Raw genomic sequence first — 21972 nt, 5'->3', positions numbered from 1 at the left:
ACGTATTATCTTCATTAATGCATATCCTACATTTTCATCAACAGCCACCCATGCCCTCAGCCAACATGGACCACACAACCCAACCCAACCCAAAAAAAAAAAAAAAAAAAAAATCCTGACCATTTTTCGGCTACTTCTAAATCAAAATCCTGAATCCACAGTTTTTCTTTTTTATTCTTCAATTGCATTTAGTTGAATTAAGATGGAGGGTGCCGGAATCAGATGCTTCAACAAACTCTTTTATGCTTTAATTGTGGTGGTAATTTTACTACCATGTGTTGTCAACCCTTCCCCTTCTCTTGGATTCAACAATATTTCTTCAGGAGGAGTGATGCGGTGCATTGAGAGGGAAAGAGAAGCACTCCTTGCTTTCAAACAAGGCCTCGTGGATGACAACAACTTCCTCTCTTCGTGGGGAATAGAAGAACACAAGCAAGATTGTTGCAAATGGGTAGGCGTCCACTGCAGCAACCGTACCAACCATGTTGTTCAACTTGATCTTGGATTGGAACGTTACCATCGAACTCGCTCATTTGATCAGAAAGGACACCCGCACTTTATCCGATATTATTTGCAAGGTAAGATGATGAATCCTGAACTGATTGAGTTGCAGCATTTGAAATATTTGGACCTTTCGTGGATAAACTTCAATGGGATCCGACTTCCAGATTTCATTGGTTCTCTTTCCAGTTTAAGATACCTCGATCTCTTTGGTGCTTCTTTTGGTGGTCAATTTCCAAGTCAAGTTGGAAACCTTACCCACTTGCAACATCTTGATCTCAGCTTCAATCACTTTGCTAATGTAGAAAATCTCAATTCATGGCTACCTCAGCTTTCTTCTTTAACATATTTGGACCTGAGTTACAACAATCTTAGTAATGTTCCTGACTGGTTGGAAACGGTTAGTAAGCTCCCCAAACTTACAAACTTGACACTGTTAAATTGCAGTCTTCCTTCTCCTGCAATTCGTTCCACTAGTCTTTTTAACATAAATTCTTCTACATCTCTTGCTCATGTTGACCTTAGTTCCAACGAACTCACTTCTTCCATATTTCTTTGGTTGTCCAAATACAATGCCACTCTTGGTCATCTTGACATGTCTTTCAACCAATTAACTGGCTTATTTCCCGATGTCATTGGAAACATGAGCTCTCTTGCATATCTAGATCTCTCTTTTAACCAATTTCAAGGGACGATTTCGGAAAGTCATTTCTCGGGTCTCTCCAAATTAAGATGTCTTGGTCTGTCCTCTGCCTCACTAACCTTAAACTTCCATTCTAAATGGGTTCCCCCTTTCCAATTGGATTCCATATTCTTGGGGTCTTGCAAGATGGGCCCACATTTTCCAAATTGGCTTCAAACTCAGACAAGTTATTCAGTCCTTGATATTTCTAATGCAGGAATATCTGATACTCTTCCAAGTTGGTTTTGGGAAAGGCTGTCTCATCATCATGAAATTGATTTTGTAGATCTCTCCAACAACCAAATTAGGGGAACAATTCCAAACTCGCAAATTGATTTTTTATGTTACCCTCGTCTACTAAATTTGAGTTGGAACCAATTGGAAGGTCAAGTCCCTCCATTCCTATTAAAAGCGTCATCTCCTGATCTGTCCCACAATAATTTTTCAGGGTCTTTTTCTTTCTTGTTTCCAATGAAGGCAAGTAATTTAACGTTGCTTGATCTCTCGAGCAACCATTTAGACGAACAACTTCCCGATTGCTGGACCCATTTCAAAAATCTTTTAATTCTTGATTTGAGTGACAACCATTTTTTGGGGAGAATTCGTACCACAATGGGCTCTTTATTTTCTATTCGAACGTTGAACCTGAACAATAATGGGTTTGTGGGGGAATTGCCTTCATCCTTGAACAATTGTTCAAGCCTAGAAGTTTTTGATGTTGCAGATAATAACTTATCAGGGCCGATACCTGAATGGTTAGGGTATGGACTTCCAAATTTGACTATCCTTATCCTTCGTTTTAATCACTTCTATGGAAGCATTCCGTTACAAATGTGTTATATGAGAAGCATTCAAATTTTGGATTTATCGATGAACAATATCTCCGGAAGTATACCCAAATGCCTCAACAATTTGACTAATTTGGCTCGAAGAGGAAGTTCAAGTCTAACTATCACTCATACCATTTATGTAAACTCCAATTCTCTCACGAGTTATAGTTATGATGACGAAGCATCCTTGATATGGAAAGGCATGATGTCCAAATACAAAAGCATTCTGGGGCTTGTAAAGAGTATTCATCTGTCAAGTAACCGATTAACGGGAGAGATTCCTTGTGAAATCACTGATCTTGTTGGGTTGGTTTCTTTAAACCTATCAAGAAACAACTTAACAGGTCAAATAACTCCAAATATCGGAAAGTTGCAGTCCTTAGATTTGCTTGATTTGTCAAACAACCAAATACATGGTACAATTCCAACGAGTCTCATTGGAATATCTGGCCTTGGTAAGTTGGACTTGTCCAACAACAACCTGTCTGGAAAGATTCCCATAGGATCTCAGCTTCAAATTTATGAGCCCTCTGTTTTTGCCGGAAATCCTCTCCTTTGTGGAATTCCACTTCAGACGTGCCCTTCTGAGGAAACAACTCCAGAGAAGCAGCCGGTGGTTGGGAATCAGGATGAAGATAATAATGACAGGTTTATAACTCCGGGATTTTACGTGAGTTTGGGGCTTGGATTTGTTGTTGGATTCTGGGGAGTTTGTGGGAGTTTGATATTCAATAGGTCATGGAGATACACATACTTCAAGCTCTTGAATGGTTTGAATTATTGGCTTAATGTCGGGGTGACATTGTTCAGGCAACGAAGAATACCCGATGAATAAACTGTAAGTTTTCTGTGACATAATGAATAATATTGCAATTAACATACATGTCTTCTTCTCTTTTAAACTCCCGGCTAACAGCTAACGCCTGTGGTTTACCTGAATTTTTGTAGCTCGTTCATCGTCTTGTTTGGTACTTCATGTTAACCCCTTCCGCTTTCGGTTTGAGGAGCCTGAAGGAGAAGAAGAATGCAATAACTTTTAAGTTATGGGGGAAGAGATTTTACAGAATGAAGAGCTCTACTATTACTTGTAACAATAAGTTGGAATTTCTCCAAATACATTAGAGGTAGATGTATTTGGATCATTGTCGAGTTGTAATTTCACACAAGTATTTATGGTTTTAGTTTCAATTTTTCTCAATTTGCTATGAATCAATGGATGAATAAACTGCATTCCAAATTGAAAGCCAGGATCGAAGAGTTGTGTGTAAGAGACTAAAAAGAATGGCATTAAACAAAGGACATGAATTAAAATTTCAAAACTATATTAAACTTGTTAAACAAATGCCAAAATAAGTGAGACGACCAGTTCGTGTAACCTCAAACAAGCTCGTGATAAACGGACAAGTTTGGCCCATAAAAATAGAGGCAGAAGTATTATTTTTTGATATATTTGTTGCCCTAACATACAAACTGTTGCCCTCAAAATCCAACTCCAGCTAATTACCCCAACAAAAGAAGAAGATTAAATTATGAAGGGAAAGAATAATTATGTTTGGGTCCAAATAAATGAGAATAGGAACTCTTGGTAGCCTGTTAGCATCTGGTCAAAATTGTTCCAGCCTTTGGCCGATAAGAGTTTTGTTCGAGCCGTTTCCACTCTGGATGTACTCCTGTATGCACGAGTGGTAAGATGAGTAACAGGGAATGTAATGCTGAATAAGTGCTCTTGAGTTTAATGTTTGTCTCTTGTTCTGATCCTTCGGTGAATAACATACGATTCAGAAGAAAGAGATGTTATACAATGTATTCAAACGTTGATCAAACATTCAGGATTGTTACAATACTAGTGGAATTAAGCTTGTCTGAGTGAGGGAATATCACTAGTCAAATAGCTAATGCACAGCCAACTAAGTGAACAGGGAAGGGGGGCAATATCGATATCAATATCAATTCCTCTCACTTGATAAAATTATAACATGACAAACAGAACGGCCAACTATGAATAACCAGGAATACGAAAAGAAAATCTAATGAATAATATTCATCAGCCCATGGAATAAAAAAGAAGGAGATTTTGGAAAACCACATGTAGGAGACAGGGAAGCAGATTATACTTTCCAGCTTTCACTCCACAACTACATACTTTATGGATATCATATAGTAAGGAGGAATGGTGAAAACAATTTCTTTTCGGGTTGCATAGGTAAGTTTCACAGACCCACTGGGATTAGCACTCGCCCTCCACCCTTGGTCTCAAGGAACATGGCATGTCATTAGGTTCAAAAGCCATTTGAAAGGAGAAACATGTAAAGCATTTGTAACCTTACTTACCAAAAGAAAGTAACAAAAATACCTTAGCACAGATTTACTTATGTGACAAGAGTTTTATATATCAGGAAAAAAAACAATGGTAGAAGCTTTCAGAAGGGAACAAAAAAGTAAGGAGAAAGAGAGCATACAAGTATATCTTCTGAAAGAACCGTTTCCATTAATGGAAAATGGTACAGGCCTCCTTTCCTGACTCAAAGATAGGATCTCTTGCATCCTTTCAGGCCAGTCTGAATTTAACCTCCGAGCAAAATCTTCAACCTCCCTGAACAACGATTTAAGAAAATATGTAACAGCAGCAAGAACAAGTTTTGTCTCTATAAATTGCGTATTTACATGCAGAACCATGGTGGAGGACGCAACTTGAAATTTCGATTTACATCCTTATCAGAAACTAAAAAATACTGACTAGAGAGAAAAGATTTGCAGAACCAGAAGAGAGGGAGGGTGGAACCATGTTTCACAACAGATGCTTAATGGTGATGACCAGAATGAGAGCTCTTTTTCTTTATAAACATAAACAAATATATATTTAAAATGTCCAAACAACTATTACACACAGAAAATCAAAAACCAACATCTGTCAGAGCCACCATAAAGAGCTAGCAAAGGCAAAACATTGTCCCCAATGTTTACTCATTTCTATCACAGACAAACCTTTTTACACAACTTTTGTCATCTTCTTAGCTGGGTGAGGAGTGGATTTGAACATGGGACAGTTTAAAAAAGAAGTGGAGAAATACCACTACACTAATAGCTATTTAGTTTATAAGCAAACTCTTCGACGTGAAAAACATATCACAATTTGAAATTCTTTTGCAGGTATCAAATTTCATCTTCCAATTGCATATCTTCAATTTCAGAACTGCGTTCATAAAAAATAAAAATAAAAATAAATAAATAAAAAAGCAACGAAGTTGCACCATAATGAGATCCACCATTCTGTTTCCTTAAGCTTTTCATACTAAAGTCATCATCGACAAAGTTATTACCACTCAGTTCAATTCCGTACTTTTTCTTCCACATGTTGCTCGACGTGATATATATTTTTTCATCCACCAAAATTAAAAAAGATAAGATTATATTGCAAATCATGTAATGACCCAAAATACTTGCAGACAAACCTATCAGTTTTTTCCTTCAATGCCGGATCAATCTCATCATCAATATCACCATCATCAAACCCAATCATATCCTCCACCCTATCATCCTTTAGATCTTGTAGCTTTAATGTCAAACTAGAACTAGCCATAAATTTGTTGAGTTCATCACTGGGGCAAGCAAAGTTAAGATTTCTCGACACCTACAACATTTGGACAAAAAGAAAAATGAAGAAAAATTAGCTACCTAACAACTCAAGCGGAAATTATAAGTTCAAGACCGAATTAGTGATTCAAACCTCATGGATCTCATTGGCCTCATATAGACACGTGCTTTTCTGCAGATCTTTTCTCCTGCGATTCTTCTTTTTGTTCTTGGAAGTTTTAATCCCTTTAGAATCTGTGAAACATAATTTCCTTACCTCCAATGAGGCCTTCAAAAGGAAATAAAGTAAAAATAGACGACTAAGACACTACACTTCAAATCCCATTTAAAGGAATCTTAAGTACTCCCAAGTATAGTATAATGTGGGCTAATGCAATCCTGAAAAAATTAGTATCAAGTGTGCGTTGTGCAGTTTGCTCGTTGGAACTACAAGCTACTTAATGATAAATCCAATTTCTCAATTAACAATAACTATGCAGTCAAGGAATAAGAGAGCAATTACCCAGGTATACCTCCAATTTCTCCATTAATGAATGACAAGAGATCATCAACTGAACGATCATCGTTTTGCTCTTCTTCGAGCTCGGCATTCTGAAAAGCATGGAAGGTTCAATAATGACTACCAATAAGAAGGATATATTATTTAGCATAGTATAAAAGCCAGAAAACGTATTATGTAAATACATTTTGAATTCAGATTCATCAAATACCAAAATCACCTTCAATTTCTCTCTTTCCTGAAGCTCCCTCCTCTTTCTGCATATAATCGATTCAAAAGCCGGATGCGTGGATCGTCAGTTGAATTTTTCAAAGGCTCCAACTTCTCTTCCTGGATGATTTCTTTGTTGAATTGTAATCTTGTCTTGGCCCAAAGATAATTGATCCGGCCCATACACAAAGATGATTTCTTTGTTGAATTGTAATCTTGTCTTGGCCCAAAGATAATTGATCCGGCCCATACACAAAGAAAGATCCATGCACATGCTAGAGAATTCTAGCAAAGTTCAAGTTGGTGGAAGAGTCTAGAAGAATGGTGAGGATTCCACCAACATACAAGATTAGTGTAGATAATTCTAGCTTAGGAAGGTAGTGGAATTATCTAGATATCTCTAGCATGATGTTTTCATGCTTCTCCAAGGTTCCATCCATGCCTATAAAAGGAGAAGGCATCCACACCATTTGGAACAACCAAGAGAGCAAGTAGCAAGAAGTGAGAGTGTCAAGTAAGAAGTAAGAAGAAGCAACAAAGCTTCTAAGAGTGTTTGAGTGTTTCCTTTTGTTCTAAGTTTGTGAGTGAATAAAAACCTTGTGTAATACTTTGAGAATTCTTTCTTTCTCTTGCCTATCAATTCCGCTGTGTTACATTTTTCTTTGTAAGATAAACCTCTCCAAGTAGTGAAGCATTTTTAAACCCCAACAAAGTGGTACCAGAGCTATGGCTAGCAATGCTATGGCAGCCTTCCAAGTTCCAGTGCTCGACAGCAACAACTTCGATAATTGGAGTATCAAAATGAAGGCCCTTTTGGGTGCACACGATGTCTGGGAAGTCGTGGAGAAAGGCTACACTGAGCCAGAAGATGAAGCTACTCTGTCTCAACCCCAGAAGGAGAGTTTGAAAGATTCAAGAAAGAGAGACAAGAAGGCTCTCTACCTTATCTACCAAGCATTAGATGACAATGGCTTTGAGAAGGTCTCGAGTGCAACCTCTGCCAAGCAAGCATGGGAGAAGCTTCAAACCTCTTACAAAGGAGCCGAACAAGTGAAAAAGGTTCGTCTTCAAGTATTAAGAGGTGAGTTCGAATCTCTACAAATGAAAGGGTCTGAATCAATCTCTGATTATTTCTCAAGAGTCTTAGCCGTTTCCAATCAATTAAAAAGAAACGGAGAAAAGTTAGAAGATGTTAGAATTATGGAGAAGATACTACGCTCGTTGGACCCCAAGTTCGAGCACATTGTCGTGACGATTGAAGAAACTAAAAACTTGGAAGAAATTAGTATAGAGCAATTAATGGGTTCACTACAAGCATATGAAGAGAAACATAAGAAGAGGCAAGGGAATGATGAGCAGCTCCTTAAGACGCATGTTCAGCCAAAGAAGAAAGAAGAAAGCTTCGACAACGAGAGAAGCCGATACGGAAGAAGTCGTGGTCGAGGTCGCGGACGTGGACATGGGCGTGGATGTGGTTGGAACTTAAACAACCATAGCAACTACGAAAGAGGAGAAAGCTCAACAAAAGGTCGCGGAAGAGGACGCTCAAACTCAAGGTATGAAAAATCTCAAGTTCAATGCTATAATTGTCAAAAGTTTGGGCATTATGCTTGGGAATGTAGAGCTCCAAACAACAGACTTGATGAGAAGGTCAATTATGTGAAAGAAGAGAAAGAAGAGAATGGTGTTGTGCTACTAGCATGAAAGGACAATGATGGAGACCAAGACTATACATGGTACCTTGACACCGGCGCCAGCAACCACATGTGCGGAAGAAGAAGCATCTTCGTAGAGCTCAATGAATCAGTGAGTGGCAACGTTTCTTTTGGAGATGAATCCAAAATACCCGTAAAAGGAAAAGGTAACATCCTTATTCCCTTGGAAAATGGCGGTCACCAATTAATTTCAAATGTCTACTACGTGCCCAATATGAAAAGCAACATTTTGAGTTTGGGTCAACTCTTAGAAAAAGGTTATGATTTTCATACGAAAAATTATATCCTTTTTCTTAGAGATGACAAAGGAAGATTAATTGCCAAGGCGAAAATGTCAAAAAATAGAATGTTTCCCATGAACATTCAAAACGATGTTGCAAAGTGTCTTAAGATATGTTACAAAGACATATCTTGGCTTTGGCATCTTCGTTTTGGGCATCTTAACTTTGGGGGATTGGAGTTATTATCTAAGAAGGAGATGGTGCGAGGCTTACCGTGCATCAGCCACCCTGATCAAGTTTGTGAAGGATGTTTACTTGGGAAACAGTTCAGGAAAAACTTTCCAAAGGAGTCGACCACAAGAGCCCAGAAGCCACTCGAGCTCATTCACACCGATGTGTGCGGTCCAATAAAACCAAGCTCTTTGGGTAAAAATAATTATTTCCTTCTCTTCATTGATGATTTTTCAAGAAAAACCTGGGTGTATTTCTTGAAGCAGAAATCAGAAGTCTTTGGAGCATTCAAGAAGTTCAAAGCCGCTGTAGAAAAGGAGAGTGGTTGCAAGATCAAAGCCATGAGATCTGATCGAGGAGGAGAATTCACTTCGAAGGAATTTCAAGAGTTTTGTGAAGCAAATGGAATTCGTCGACCTTTGACAGTTCCAAGATCCCCTCAACAAAATGGAGTGGCGGAAAGAAAAAATCGAACCATCCTCGACATGGCTCGAAGCATGCTCAAAAGTAAGAAATTGCCTAAGGAATTGTGGGCAGAAGCTGTAGCATGTGCTGTCTACCTATCCAATCGGTCTCCAACAAGGAGTGTGTGGGGAAAAACCCCACAAGAAGCATGGAGTGGAAGAAAACCAGGTATTTCTCATCTAAGAGTTTTTGGAAGCATAGCCCATGTACACGTACCAGACGAGAGGAGAACCAAACTCGACGACAAAAGTGAGAAGTTCATCTTCATCGGCTATGACACCAATTCAAAAGGCTATAAGCTGTATAATCCAAACAATGGGAAGACGGTGATCAGTCGAGATGTGATGTTCGATGAAGAAGGAGAATGGGATTTTGGCCCGCATGCAGGTGATCTTCACTTCTTTCCTCAATTTGAAGAAGAGAATGAACAAGGGATGATGGAGCAAGCAAAAGAGGTTCAACAAGAATCCACTACTCCACCTGCTTCACCAACATCAACCAATCATGGTAATTCATTAGCATCAGCATTGTCAAGTGGGAGTCTAAATGAAAGAGAAGTACCACGCACAAGAAGTATACGAGATCTTTATGAGGTAGCTGAAAGACTTGATAATCCTACACTTTTCTGTCTCTTTGCTGATTGTGAACCAGTCGACTTCCAAGAAGCAATGCAAGATACTAAGTGGAGGAAAGCAATGGATGAAGAAATTGAAGCAATCCAGAAGAATGATACATGGGAACTCACTGTTCTTCCGAAAGGACACAAAGCCATCGGAGTCAAGTGGGTGTACAAGACAAAGAAAAATGCCAATGGAGAGGTCGAAAGATACAAGGCAAGACTAGTGGCGAAAGGCTATAGTCAAAGAGCCGGAATCGACTATGATGAGGTATTCGCACCCGTTGCTCGGTTGGAAACTATACGATTACTAATTTCTTTGGCAGCTCAAAACAGTTGGAAGATTCAACAAATGGATGTGAAGTCCGCCTTCCTAAATGGAGTCCTTGAAGAAGAAGTCTACATTCAGCAACCGTCAGGCTATGAGATCAAAGGGCATGAAGACAAAGTTCTGAAGCTGAAGAAAGCCCTCTATGGGTTAAAACAAGCGCCACGAGCATGGAATAGTCGCATCGACAAGTACTTTCAAGAAAACAACTTCATCAAGTGCCCTCATGAACATGCTCTCTACGTCAAAGTCAAAGATGGAGATATTTTGATTGTGTGCTTATATGTGGATGATTTAATCTTCACCGGGAATAATCCAAGCATGTTTGAAGAGTTCAAGAGAGTGATGACCAAAGAATTTGAGATGACCGACATCGGGTTGATGGCATATTACTTAGGCATTGAAGTCAAGCAGAACGAAGAAGGAATTTTCATCTCCCAAGAAAGCTACACAAAGGAGATACTGAAAAAGTTCAAAATGGACGACTGCAAGCCCGTGAGCACGCCAATGGAGTGCGGAGTCAAACTAACCAAGTATGACAAAGGAGAAAGCATAGATCCAACATTTTTCAAAAGTCTAGTTGGAAGCTTGCGCTACTTGACTTGCACAAGACCAGATATTCTCTATGCTGTCGGATTAATCAGTCGCCACATGGAGAATCCCACAACTACACATTTGAAAACGGCCAAAAGAATTCTTCGATACCTCAAAGGTACTGTTAACTTTGGCTTGTTTTATTCAAGTTCTGATAACTACAAACTTGTTGGATATAGCGACAGTGATTGGGCAGGAGATTCCGACGATAGAAAAAGCACTACTGGATTTGTGTTCTTCATGGGAGACACTGCATTCACATGGATGTCGAAGAAGCAACCGATTGTCACTCTCTCTACCTGTGAAGCTGAATATGTAGCTGCTACTTCATGTGTCTGCCATGCAATCTGGCTGAGAAACTTGCTGAAAGAATTAAGAATGCGACGAGAAGAGCCAACAAAGATCTATGTCGACAACAAGTCTGCAATAGCTCTAGCAAAGAATCCAGTATTCCATGACAGGAGCAAACACATAGATACCCGTTATCATTTCTTAAGAGAGTGCATTGCAAGAAAGGATGTGCAAGTGGAATACGTGAAGTCTCAAGACCAAGTTGCCGACATATTCACCAAGCCACTCAAACAAGAAGACTTTGTCAGACTAAGAAACTCAATTGGCGTCACAAGACAAGATTAAGGGGGGATGTTGAATTGTAATCTTGTCTTGGCCCAAAGATAATTGATCCGGCCCATACACAAAGAAAGATCCATGCACATGCTAGAGAATTCTAGCAAAGTTCAAGTTGGTGGAAGAGTCTAGAAGAATGGTGAGGATTCCACCAACATACAAGATTAGTGTAGATAATTCTAGCTTAGGAAGGTAGTGGAATTATCTAGATATCTCTAGCATGATGTTTTCATGCTTCTCCAAGGTTCCATCCATGCCTATAAAAGGAGAAGGCATCCACACCATTTGGAACAACCAAGAGAGCAAGTAGCAAGAAGTGAGAGTGTCAAGTAAGAAGTAAGAAGAAGCAACAAAGCTTCTAAGAGTGTTTGAGTGTTTCCTTTTGTTCTAAGTTTGTGAGTGAATAAAAACCTTGTGTAATACTTTGAGAATTCTTTCTTTCTCTTGCCTATCAATTCCGCTGTGTTACATTTTTCTTTGTAAGATAAACCTCTCCAAGTAGTGAAGCATTTTTAAACCCCAACATTCTTAGTGGTGTTAAAAACAACAAAGAAACACCAAGTTTTTGCTAAGCATACACAGATATCTCAAGCATCGGAGACCTCTGAAAGATCATCAGGGAGATGAAATATTTCACGTATCTCCTCACGTGTTTTCCCTTCAATTATTCGTGCAAGAGCACGACTAGTAAGATCCACCAATGGTTTTAACTGGAGGCTGTCAGCAGCTGTAGTCAACTCACAGAGCAACTTTGTGTTCATTCGAATGTATTTTTCATCAGATAAGCTAAGCAAGAATGATGGCAGTGGACCTGCAAGTGAGGAATAATGTAAAAGAATTGTGGGAAGTCTGTTATACCTTACTGCCACTTGGCCAGATATAATGTATGTTGCTATTCTCCTTGCTAGGTTTATGCACAGTACTACAAACAAGCATTTTGGTACTGCCAAAAGAGTGCTAAGGTATATCAAGGGCACTTTAGATTATGGCTTGGAGTATGAGAAGGGTAAGAGTGCAATGCTAATCAGATTTTGTGACAATGATTAGGGAGGATCTGTTGATGATGGTAAAAGCACTTCTGGTTATGCTTTCTCTTTTGGCAGTGGAGTATTTTCATGGGCCTCTGTGAAACAAAACTATGTAGTTCTTTCCACAGCAGAGGCAGAGTACATTAGTGTCTCTGAAGCCACTGCACAGGCCATTTGGCTCAGATTCGTACTTGAAGATTTTGGGGAGTTACAAACTGAAGCAACACCATTGCAGTGTGACAACACAACTGCAATTGCCATCACTAAAAATCATGTGTTCCACTAGAAAATGAAGCATATTGACACGAGATACCATTTCATCAAAGATGCATTGCAAGAAGGGATAGTTAACTAAGTGTATTGTCCAACAAATGAGCAAGTGGCAGATATATTCACTAAGGCTCTAACCAATGATCGGTTCAACTATCTCAGAAACATGCTTGGTGTGAAATCAGTTCAAAACTTAAAGAGGAGTGTTGAATTGTAAGCTGTGAGTTGATAATATTAGAATAAGTTTTGATTTCAAATGGTGTATCCACTTGTGTCAAAGATTGCCAAGTGTAAAATTCTAGCATATAAAGCCATAAGTGCCATGTGTCTTTTGATCCTAATTATTAGCTAAATGAGTGGCTGTGATCAAGTTCTAGTGAGAGAATGATCCAGCAATTCCCTAACAGTAATATTCCCTCCCCACGACTTGTGTGAGAGAGAGATGTGTGCAAGCATCAATGAAAAAAAAAGTGAATCACTCCTTTGTGACTTGCAGAGTGAGAGAGAAGCAGTTGCCATTTTCCATTTCTCTCTGTGCATTCTTCCTTCTCTGAATCCATCTAATTGGAATTTCAATTCATGCTAACAATGCCCGCACTTCCATCTGCGACCGTAAGCCTCCTCCTTACTTGTCATGGTTGTAGAGGATAGCAAATATTTACCAAGTTGTAACTATAAGATGATTTCTAAAGAGTCAACTGATATAAGTTAGAATTTAGTTCCAAAAACAAAGTCCGTTTTCTTAGATCCTATATGCTCCAAAGTTGCTGGATTATACCACTAGTACAAAAAGGGTCATAAACGACAGTTTTTAAATGTCTGTCTGGTACCAATTACTCAAACTTTGATGATAAAAATCATAAGCACAATTGTGACTGAGATTAATTACCATGAGACCTTATAATATGGAGAAAATTTTCATTGTGACTGAAACACGAATGGTACATGTGCATTTAGTGAAAGTATAAACACTACTATGTATACTAGGCCTGATTTTCACGACACTAAGCTCATTTAAGCATCTTTTTTCTAAAAAAAAAAAAATATATATATATATATATATACATACACACATACTGTGTTATGAATCAACAAAAGCAATTAAATGCCTTGAAATTTGCATTTTATATTCTTGGCTGACCGCAAAGTATGCTAATGGGGATATAAAATATTCAACTTTGCCGAAAGATATAAATAAGAGTTAAGTACAAAAAACTACCTCAATTATGGGTCAAATGACACTTTCATACCTCATCTTTTAAAATTGACAATGTCATACCTCATCTTACGAATTTGTGTCAATGTTATACCTTCCGTTAGCTTGGCCGTTTATTTCTCAGTTAAATGCTGTCGTGGCCTGATCCGGAACCCATTTTTATTAAAAAAATTAAAGAAAAATTATTAAAAACAAAAAAAAAATCATTTAATATTATTTAACTATTAAAATAATAAAGAAAAGTTATTAAAAAAAAAAAAAAAAAAAAAACCAACGTCAATTCGTCCCTTCCCCCCTCTCTCCCTTCTCCCCATCTTCATCTTCTCCCCCCTTCTGCAACTAGAACCCAAAAAAAACAAAAGAGAAAAAAAAAAAAAAAAAAAAAAACCAATTTGTTTTCCTTGCTCCTCACCCCCTCTTCTCCCCACACCCACGCACCCAACCTCCCCACCTTCGCACCCCACCCTCTGCACCCAACCTCGCACCCACTACCTACAACCCCAAAAAAAAAAAAAAAACGCAGAAAAAAAACCCATTCTCCTGGGCGAGGAGAAAATGGGCGGCGGGGGCGCCCGGGGCGGGGTGGGGGGGGGGAATGGGTGTGGAGGGGAGAGGGTGGGTGCGAGGGGGGTGGACGAACTGGGTTTTTTTTTTTTTTTCTTCCTTCTCTCTTCTTCTTCTTCTGCAGGTTGGGTGGGTGGGTGAAGGGTTTCCCGTTGTTTTTTTTTTTTTTTTTTTCCTTCTCTCTTCTTCTGCAAGTTGGGTGGGTGGAGGGGACGGGTTTGCTGCTGTTTTTTTTTTTTTTGTTTCCCTTCTCTCTTCTTCTTCTTCCCTCTTCTTCCCTCTTCTTCTTCTTCTTCTTCTTCTTCTTCTTCTTCTTCTTCTTCTTCTTCTTCTGCAGGGGGGACGAACTGGGTTTCCCATTGTTGTTTTTTTTTTTTCTTTTTTTTTTTTTGTTTCCTTCTTCTTCCTCCTCCTTTCTAGGTTGCAGGGGGTTGGGTTTGTGGTGGGGGGAGGAGAGATGAACTGGGTTTGGTTTGGTTTGGGTTTTTTTTTTTTTTTTTTTTTCTCTTCTTCTTCTTCTTCTTCTTCTTCTTTCTCCTTCTTCTTTTCTGGGTTGCAGGAAGATGATGGGGAAGAGAGAGGGGGGAGATGCACGAAAGGAGAGGGAAGATGATGGCTAATGTTTTTTTATTTTTTATGTACTTTTTTATTATTATTTTAATATTTAAATAATATTAAATGATTTTTTTTGTTTTTAATAATTTTTGTATTAATTTTTTAATAAAAATGGGTCCCGGATCAAGCCACGTCAGCATTTAACTGAGAAATAAACGGCCAAGCTAACGGAAGGTATAACATTGACACAAATTCGTAAGATGAGGTATGACATTGTCAATTTTAAAAGATGAGGTATGAAAGTGTCATTTGACTTATAGTTGAAGTAGTTTTTTGTACTTAACTCTATAAATAATAATGTAAATTTACATATTTTGGAAGTGGGCCGTGCCAATCAAGGAGGGTACAATAAATGGAATATACATTGACATATCTCCCATTCAAGAAGTAACATTATCTATTCTAAAATTGATGAAGGATTTTAACTGTAGCTTAGATACAGTCAAATTTTTGCCCCTTGATTTTTCTTTATTTACACACTGCTGCCACCAAATCTGTGTTGGGCTGGGGTAATTACTAAAAGTTTGGAGGGTAATATTGCCCGTAGGTTTGGGTGCCCTGGGCCTGATTCGGGCCTATTTTGGGTTGCTGGTTTTGGGCCAAGTTGGGCTTCAGAAGTGGGTTGTTCAATGTGTTGGGCTGGGTTGCACCGAAAGAGTCGAAATGATTCTTTTGCCCGCTTCAATCCAGATCCAACGGATAGCATCTGGAGGCACTTTTGTCATTCTGCATTTAGGGGTGGTTGCTGTCGATGTCGTCAGAGGCATGGTTCACAGAGGCGTTGATGGGTTGCAGGTAGAGAGAGGGTTGACGGGAGGGGTTCCAGGTGGACAGAGTGGGATTTGGGTGCGGGATTACAGGGAGAGTAGGTGAGAGGGCGGGTAAGGTTCTGGGACAGGGACGCGTGTTTGCTGCAGATTGGGGGGAGGTATGGTTGCCCCCAAGGGGGGGGTGGGGTTGAGGTGCGGGTGTAGGGTTGGTTATTTCCACTTCAAAAATCGTCATCCTCTTTTCAGTAAATAGAATTAGTACTAGCTGAACAGAGTTCCTCTCTGCAACTCTTCCTCCATTACTGCATTCGAATTTTCGACAATGGTGAGTAATTCAAACTCTTCTTTTGTTCGATTGTGTTTATTTTATTTAATTTGAATTCTTTCCGATTTTGTTTTTGGTGCATGGGTTATGAATTTCCATGTTTTCGGTACTTTTATGCAGCTGATTGCTTTCCTCGCTTTTTATCCATACCGTTTGGTTCAAAGAATGAAAACACGCATTGACCTGAGAAATCTTAAGAATTGTTTACAAATTAGTAATTAACTTTGCAGTGTGGATGGCTCTTGATTGTTCCTAATGGTTTTCTCTTGCCTAATAATCAGGTGAACAAAAAGGTTTATGTGGATTTACGTGTTGGTGATGTCATCCGTTTTGGGCTGTGAGTATCTTCTTATCTTAACTCTCACCCTGCAACGTGATTGACGATCTCTTCGATCTCTGTTTCGTTATCTCTTCAATCCCTGCTTTGCAACCTCCGTTGTTCACCCCGCCTTCTCATCTCCGTTGGTATTTTCACCAACCAATGAAGTGCCCGGAGTTTGAACATGAAATGCCCAGGAAACCGCCCAATTCAAGGTAACGTTTCTTTTTTTACTTTTCTGGGTGGAATGTCAATGTGGGTTTGACCTAATTACTGCAATTGATAAATTATTGGTTTTGGTTGATGGTTTACCTTGTGCTGGGTTTTAGTTGATGGGTTTTTCTTATGGGTTTTGCTTGCATTTGGTTTTGGTTGATGGCAGGTATATTTGATCTCCGTTGCACACCTTACCAGAACTTGAATCAATGGTAATGTATAAATTGTATGGATTTCGCGCCTATTTTAATCTTCTCTAACAAAATTAGCGTTTAAGTTGACTAATTCATACTCTTTTGATATTGGAAATTAGGCTCTGATTTCTCAATCCTATGCTTCTTTGCTGTATAAGATGAGTTTGTGTGTTATTACTCAGAAACGGGATTTTTTTTTTTTTTTTTCAGTAAGAGAGTGAAAATCCCTAGCCTTAAGATTTTCAGGTATTTTGGCGGCAATAATAATTTGTTTTTGCTTCTTTATGTGCGTCTGTCTCCAAATATGAGGATCTCTTAATTTGCTTATGTAGCTTTTGTAATTGTAATATGATGATCTCTTAATTTGCTTTTGCATATCTTCTTTGCTTCCTCTGCTAGCTCTATATGTGATTCTATCTCCAAATAATTATTCCATATTTCCTATTTTTATAGGAACCAAATCATTGAATACACATGGAAAATTAAAAGGGTTTTAGTTTTTGGATTGGTTTAAATTTTTTATTGTTATTGGTTGTATTGCTGTCAAATTTTTTATGGGAAGTTTGAAATGGAGAACTTGGTTGATTGGGACAGAGAGAATCCGACAGCTGCAGACTCTGATTTACTGGCTTTAAATGGAGAAGTTATTTCTCGGTTCACTTCCGCAACGTAAACCAACTTCTCAGTTCAGTTCTCAGATATGAGGTTTCTCAGCTACCTCTTTTCTGTAATGAAACATTTGAATAGTACTCGCGGGGATATCCAATTAATTAGGTCAGTTTTTGTCTAATTGTGATTCTTAAATTTGATATTAGGGATTTTAATTTGATTGGGTTTGTATTGCATTGTACACTGTTTCGGGTATCTTTAGCAAAATAGGATCTTTTTTTGGGGATTCTAGAAGTTTAGTTGAACGCTAATATTAAATTTCTAGCCCCTGTGGTGCCTCTCTCTATTTGAGTTTGAGTTGGGGATGGTGGACAATGAGCAATTCAGAGATTTATCGCAGTGCAATTTGTCATTTCCACGGACCACCTATAATACTGGCTTACACGTTTCTTCTTTTTTTATAGTAATATTATTGTTTATTTCCAAGATCTGAGTTTGTCATTCAGAAGAGATGCTTCATTCAGAAAATTGAAATTTCCCAAATCTTTGTTAATATTTGTATCCCTTGCAGAAGGATTTAATTTTCATGGATATCTACTTTTGAGCTTTAAGTTTTCCACGTATGCAGCATTACCAGACCAAAAAAAGTGCAGTGTCAGTGGAGTAATTAGGACTGGTTCTGTTCCTTTTTTTATTTTTTATGTTGAATTGACAAGTGATTTTAAAAAATGGATGATTTTTTTACTGGGTTTAGTTTCTGTGTTTGGTTTGAGAGTAAATTCAGAGAGCTAAAAGGCAATAAAGTTTGAATTTTTATGTTTAATGTTGTTTTGGGTTTGGATTAATTTTTTTTATTTGATATGAGAAATTGAGTGATAGGGAATTCGAACTTTTCTCCCTTTTGAATAGCGTATAACTCTTTTCTCATTTTCTGTTTGGTTTCCGAGAAAATCGAGGGAAAAAAGGATAGAAGATTAATGAATTCACTGAATTGAGTGCTTTAAGTCCATTTATGATTGAAGTTATTCCCTTTGCTTTCATTTCTGCTTTTGTTCTTTTGGGCTTTGAGCACGTTGAGGATGGTAAAATCAATTATTTTGATTTTGGAAGTCTACTTTGTTTTTCAGCTTTAGCACTTGGGAGAAGTGAAAATATGATTTCGTGTATGGTGCTTGTATTTGTCTGTCATTTGAAAGGAATTCAGAGAGAGAGAGAAAGGAGAGGGTAGGTTTGTTGTCAGTGAGATGGAAGGATGGTTGATGTATCCTTGCAGGTGAACTATATGCTCGCGCACCCTTATCCAGTGGAACCTGTAACTGATAGCTGCAGGTTTTTCCTAATTCTCACTAAACTGGAGCGTATCTTTATTGGACTCATGTTGAAACATCATGCGCGTACATTACTCTCAATAAGATTCCTTTACATTAAGTTTATTGAGCAGTATAATCTTATTTAAGTTTTAATTGTGCATTTTGATTTGTATCAAGGTGGACTGAATGTTATTTGTTTTGCAGATATTTTGTTCTACGTGTAGAGGGGAACATTGGTGAGCTTATATACTCTCTCATTGTTGCAATCTCTAATGATTTAGTGAATCCTATTATCCTATTATCCTATCGTTCAAAGAGTGTTTTAGCCTATTTTTCCCCTTACCCGGTTTACTGTTGTGCATTTAACCTATAATCAATCATACATAGGAGATATTGGGTGAAAAATTGTAAAAGGAAGGTTTGAGAATCATCTGGAGAATACCTCTTTAATTCTCACTTTCTCCTTAAGAGTTGTAGTTCTTGGCAGTGTGATGGTGAGATATTTTTAAATTCGTTCCAATTATAGTAGAAGGTAGCATACTTTTCCTCCCGTGGTTCACCTATCCCTTAGTTATTTAAATTCTCATCAGCTCGGTTCACCCATCTCTTTGTTATTTAAGTACTTATCAGCTCGGTTCCCTCATCTCTTGGTCATTTAAATTCTTTAGATATGCCTGTATTGATTTGTGATTTTGTTGGATTTACTCTGGTGAAATGTGTGTTATTTGCGTTGGTGCATTTTAGGGTGTGACTCCGTTCATACCATCTTTGTAGTGCATCTTTCTATGCAAATTATTTATGCATGTTGTGGACAAAGGTTTCAAAACCCGCAACGAAGCACGGGTAATTTTTCTAGTTTATCTCTAGAAATGTGAAATGTTATGTAAATGTGGTATTTACATTCCAAGATTTTGCATCTCTCCAGTGAAGATAATTCAAATTTAAACTTTGACTGACGAGTTTGGTATATTATTTATTCCACTTAATGTAAAATATATACATGTATAAAAAAGAAAAAGGGAAATTTTATTTGAACCCAAACAACCTCACTTTACATCCAACCTAAATCTTCATTGTGAATTGTCTTCTTAGCCCTATTGTCTAGTTACCATCAAGTACAAGATGAAATTAACACAAAAATCAAAATTTATCAATAAACCATCTCCAATAGTCAAACCTTTATCATCATGCAATAATTTTTTTACGTTTTGTTTTGACTAAAACCCTAAGACGTTGTCAAAGAGAGAAATAAGCTCTTTTTGACGGATGGATGATAATTTGGAAGTTTTAAATCCTTCAAATAAAATATGAATCCATTTATGTTAATTTTTTATTTGATTTCAATTCATTTTGTTTAGGCTTTAGTAGCAGTTGTATACTGCCTGCAAATAGGCTTGAAGACAATAAAGGTGGATGATGTATTTCTTGGTATTTTGTTTCTCTGCCACCACATGTTCTAGGTTTCAAGGATCCATATATATGGCTAATCATCTTTTTTAGTGATAGTGTCCCGATAAATATATGTCAGAACCAAACCTTTTTTTTGTTAAGAGGAAATATCCATCACTCGAGCAGAAAATTGAAATCAAGAATTATTGAAATTAATAATTGAACTGGATAATTATACTTGGTAAAACCTCGTCGAAACAATAAACTTGCCCGGAGCACCAGGTGCGAAAGAAACCCACACGATACCTAAACTTCTGCAAATTAAAAAATATTTTGAATACCTCAACGCTTGGGTTGGTTCGGTGAAGAAAAAGAGCAATGAGAAATATGCAGCAAAAGAAGGATTAAGCGCCAGACAAATATGTAAGATATATTGTTCTCATTACGTCTTGAATGAGTTGTAGAATACTCATTTTGTGTTTTTATTTTCTCAACATGTGTAAAGATAAACTTACATACTGAATTGGGTTTGTGAGGATTGTTTAGGTAGTAAATTTGAATTCAAAGAGATATTGATGATTTAATTAAAATTAATATGGATGTAGAGAGTAAATTTACTGTAGAAATAAGTTATATAGATTCAAATGAAATTTCTCAACAACCCCCCAAAACCAAACCCGGGGACCTCCCCCACCCCACCGGAAAAAGAGATGTCGGTCTCGTGGAAAAGAGCGTATTAAACCCCACGCACTCCCACGCATTGATTCTTCATTCCTCCTATACCAATTTTTCACAAGTCTTGTCAGCCGTTAATCTCTCCACTTTAAAGAAATTCCTATTTTTTACATAAAAAAAAGAAACATATAACAACAAAAGCGGTTTTGATTTTTGACTTTTGACTTTTAGAAAGTTGCACATGAAATATTCCTGCCAAAGGACAAAGTCAATACATTTCAATTGGCTTGGTGAAAATTTTAATTTTGTTCGTCATTTATTTTCTCAGTTTGTATTCTTCATTCTTTAATTGTCTCTTCTTTGCAAGTTGTGACGATTCCAATGCTAGAAGAAAAGAAGACTTTGGAACAAATTATCCCTTCTAATAGTGTATCATTTTATTCTTTTCAATAATTTTATGGGTTGAGAGAGACTCCATGAAATGTGGAAATGATGATGGAAAGAAGAAGAAAACTAGGAAATGGACATTAATGCAGCGTCTAAATAGAAATGTAAAAATAGAACCAGGAAATGAACAATCAAAATGCCAAAAAAAAAAAAAACAAAAAAAAAAAAAAATCCAGGAAACAAATACTACGACGTAGTTTCTAAATCAAAATGTAAACAAAAGAAAAATAGAATAAGGAAACGGACAAAAAAAAAAACCCAGGAAACAGACACTACGTTGTAGTTTCTAAATCAAAATGTAAAACAAACAAATAAATAAAAAATGAAACATACATTGCGTTGTAGTTTTTGAATAAAAAATAATAAAATTGAAACAGAATAAAGCATAGAAGGCGTGAGTGATAAAAAAAAAGGGAAACATGAAACGAACACTGCAATGCAGCGTCTGAATTCAAGTGTAAAAAACAGAATCAGGAAACAGACACTGCGTTGCAGTATCTTATCCTTTTTGACCTATTCCAAAATATGAAAAATATGAGAAAGGGGATGTCAATTGAAGTGTGTGCCAACTGTAATGGCAGATTTTATCATTTTTGTTTATTTTAAATGCATTTAAGTGTCACAATATATGATTGACATATTTATAATTAACATAAATATTGTTGATCTATTGTCAATATGGTAACTTTGTATTGATTTTATACAAAATCACCCTTAATATAATATATATACGGTCTTGGTAGAATTATTATAAAGTAATTATATTTTATCAAAACCTAGCGGGTGGGCATAATTCAATATTATATAAATACATAATTATTTCAAAGGAAAAATACTACAGAGACTCTCTCAAAAGTATGACTCTCTATAATCACTCCGTCACCTCATGTTTTTTACACAATTCATGACAAT

General features: G+C 37.4%; 1 protein-coding gene, 2 long non-coding RNA genes and 1 pseudogene across 6 annotated transcripts in view; 3 read left to right on the top strand and 1 right to left on the bottom strand.

Annotated features, from left to right (window-relative positions):
• The first annotated feature begins 202 nt into the window (after positions 1-202).
• Positions 203-3287, top strand: LOC137721271 (receptor-like protein EIX2). Its single transcript, XM_068460374.1, has 2 exons — positions 203-2851; positions 2962-3287. Exon 1 carries the CDS (start codon positions 203-205, stop codon positions 2846-2848), a length of 2646 nt encoding a protein of 881 aa, XP_068316475.1. The 3' UTR covers positions 2849-2851; positions 2962-3287.
• A 953-nt stretch (positions 3288-4240) lies between these two features.
• On the bottom strand, positions 4241-12402 carry LOC137719805 (SKP1-like protein 21; annotated as a pseudogene).
• A 3351-nt stretch (positions 12403-15753) lies between these two features.
• LOC137721308 (uncharacterized) overlaps positions 15754-21972 on the top strand; it is a 39265-nt gene continuing 33046 nt past the window's right edge. For all 4 annotated transcript variants that reach the window (XR_011066623.1, XR_011066621.1, XR_011066620.1 and 1 more), the window contains exons 1-2: positions 15754-15901; positions 16183-16435. This is a non-coding gene — a long non-coding RNA (uncharacterized lncRNA). The remainder of the gene's footprint in view (positions 15902-16182; positions 16436-21972) is intronic.
• Positions 16676-18667, top strand: LOC137721312 (uncharacterized). The gene is made up of 2 exons (XR_011066629.1): positions 16676-17404; positions 18513-18667. It is a non-coding gene; the product is annotated as an uncharacterized lncRNA (long non-coding RNA).

Source organism: Pyrus communis, chromosome 16 (assembly GCF_963583255.1).
Source record: "Pyrus communis chromosome 16, drPyrComm1.1, whole genome shotgun sequence".
Taxonomy (NCBI): Eukaryota; Viridiplantae; Streptophyta; class Magnoliopsida; order Rosales; family Rosaceae; genus Pyrus; species Pyrus communis.
This window is presented reverse-complemented; position numbering and strand designations above follow the sequence as displayed.

Bases quoted from the DNA above. Each gene is read 5' to 3' on its own strand.
- LOC137721271 (XM_068460374.1), top strand. From the start codon at position 203: ATGGAGGGTGCCGGAATCAGATGCTTCAACAAACTCTTTTATGCTTTA.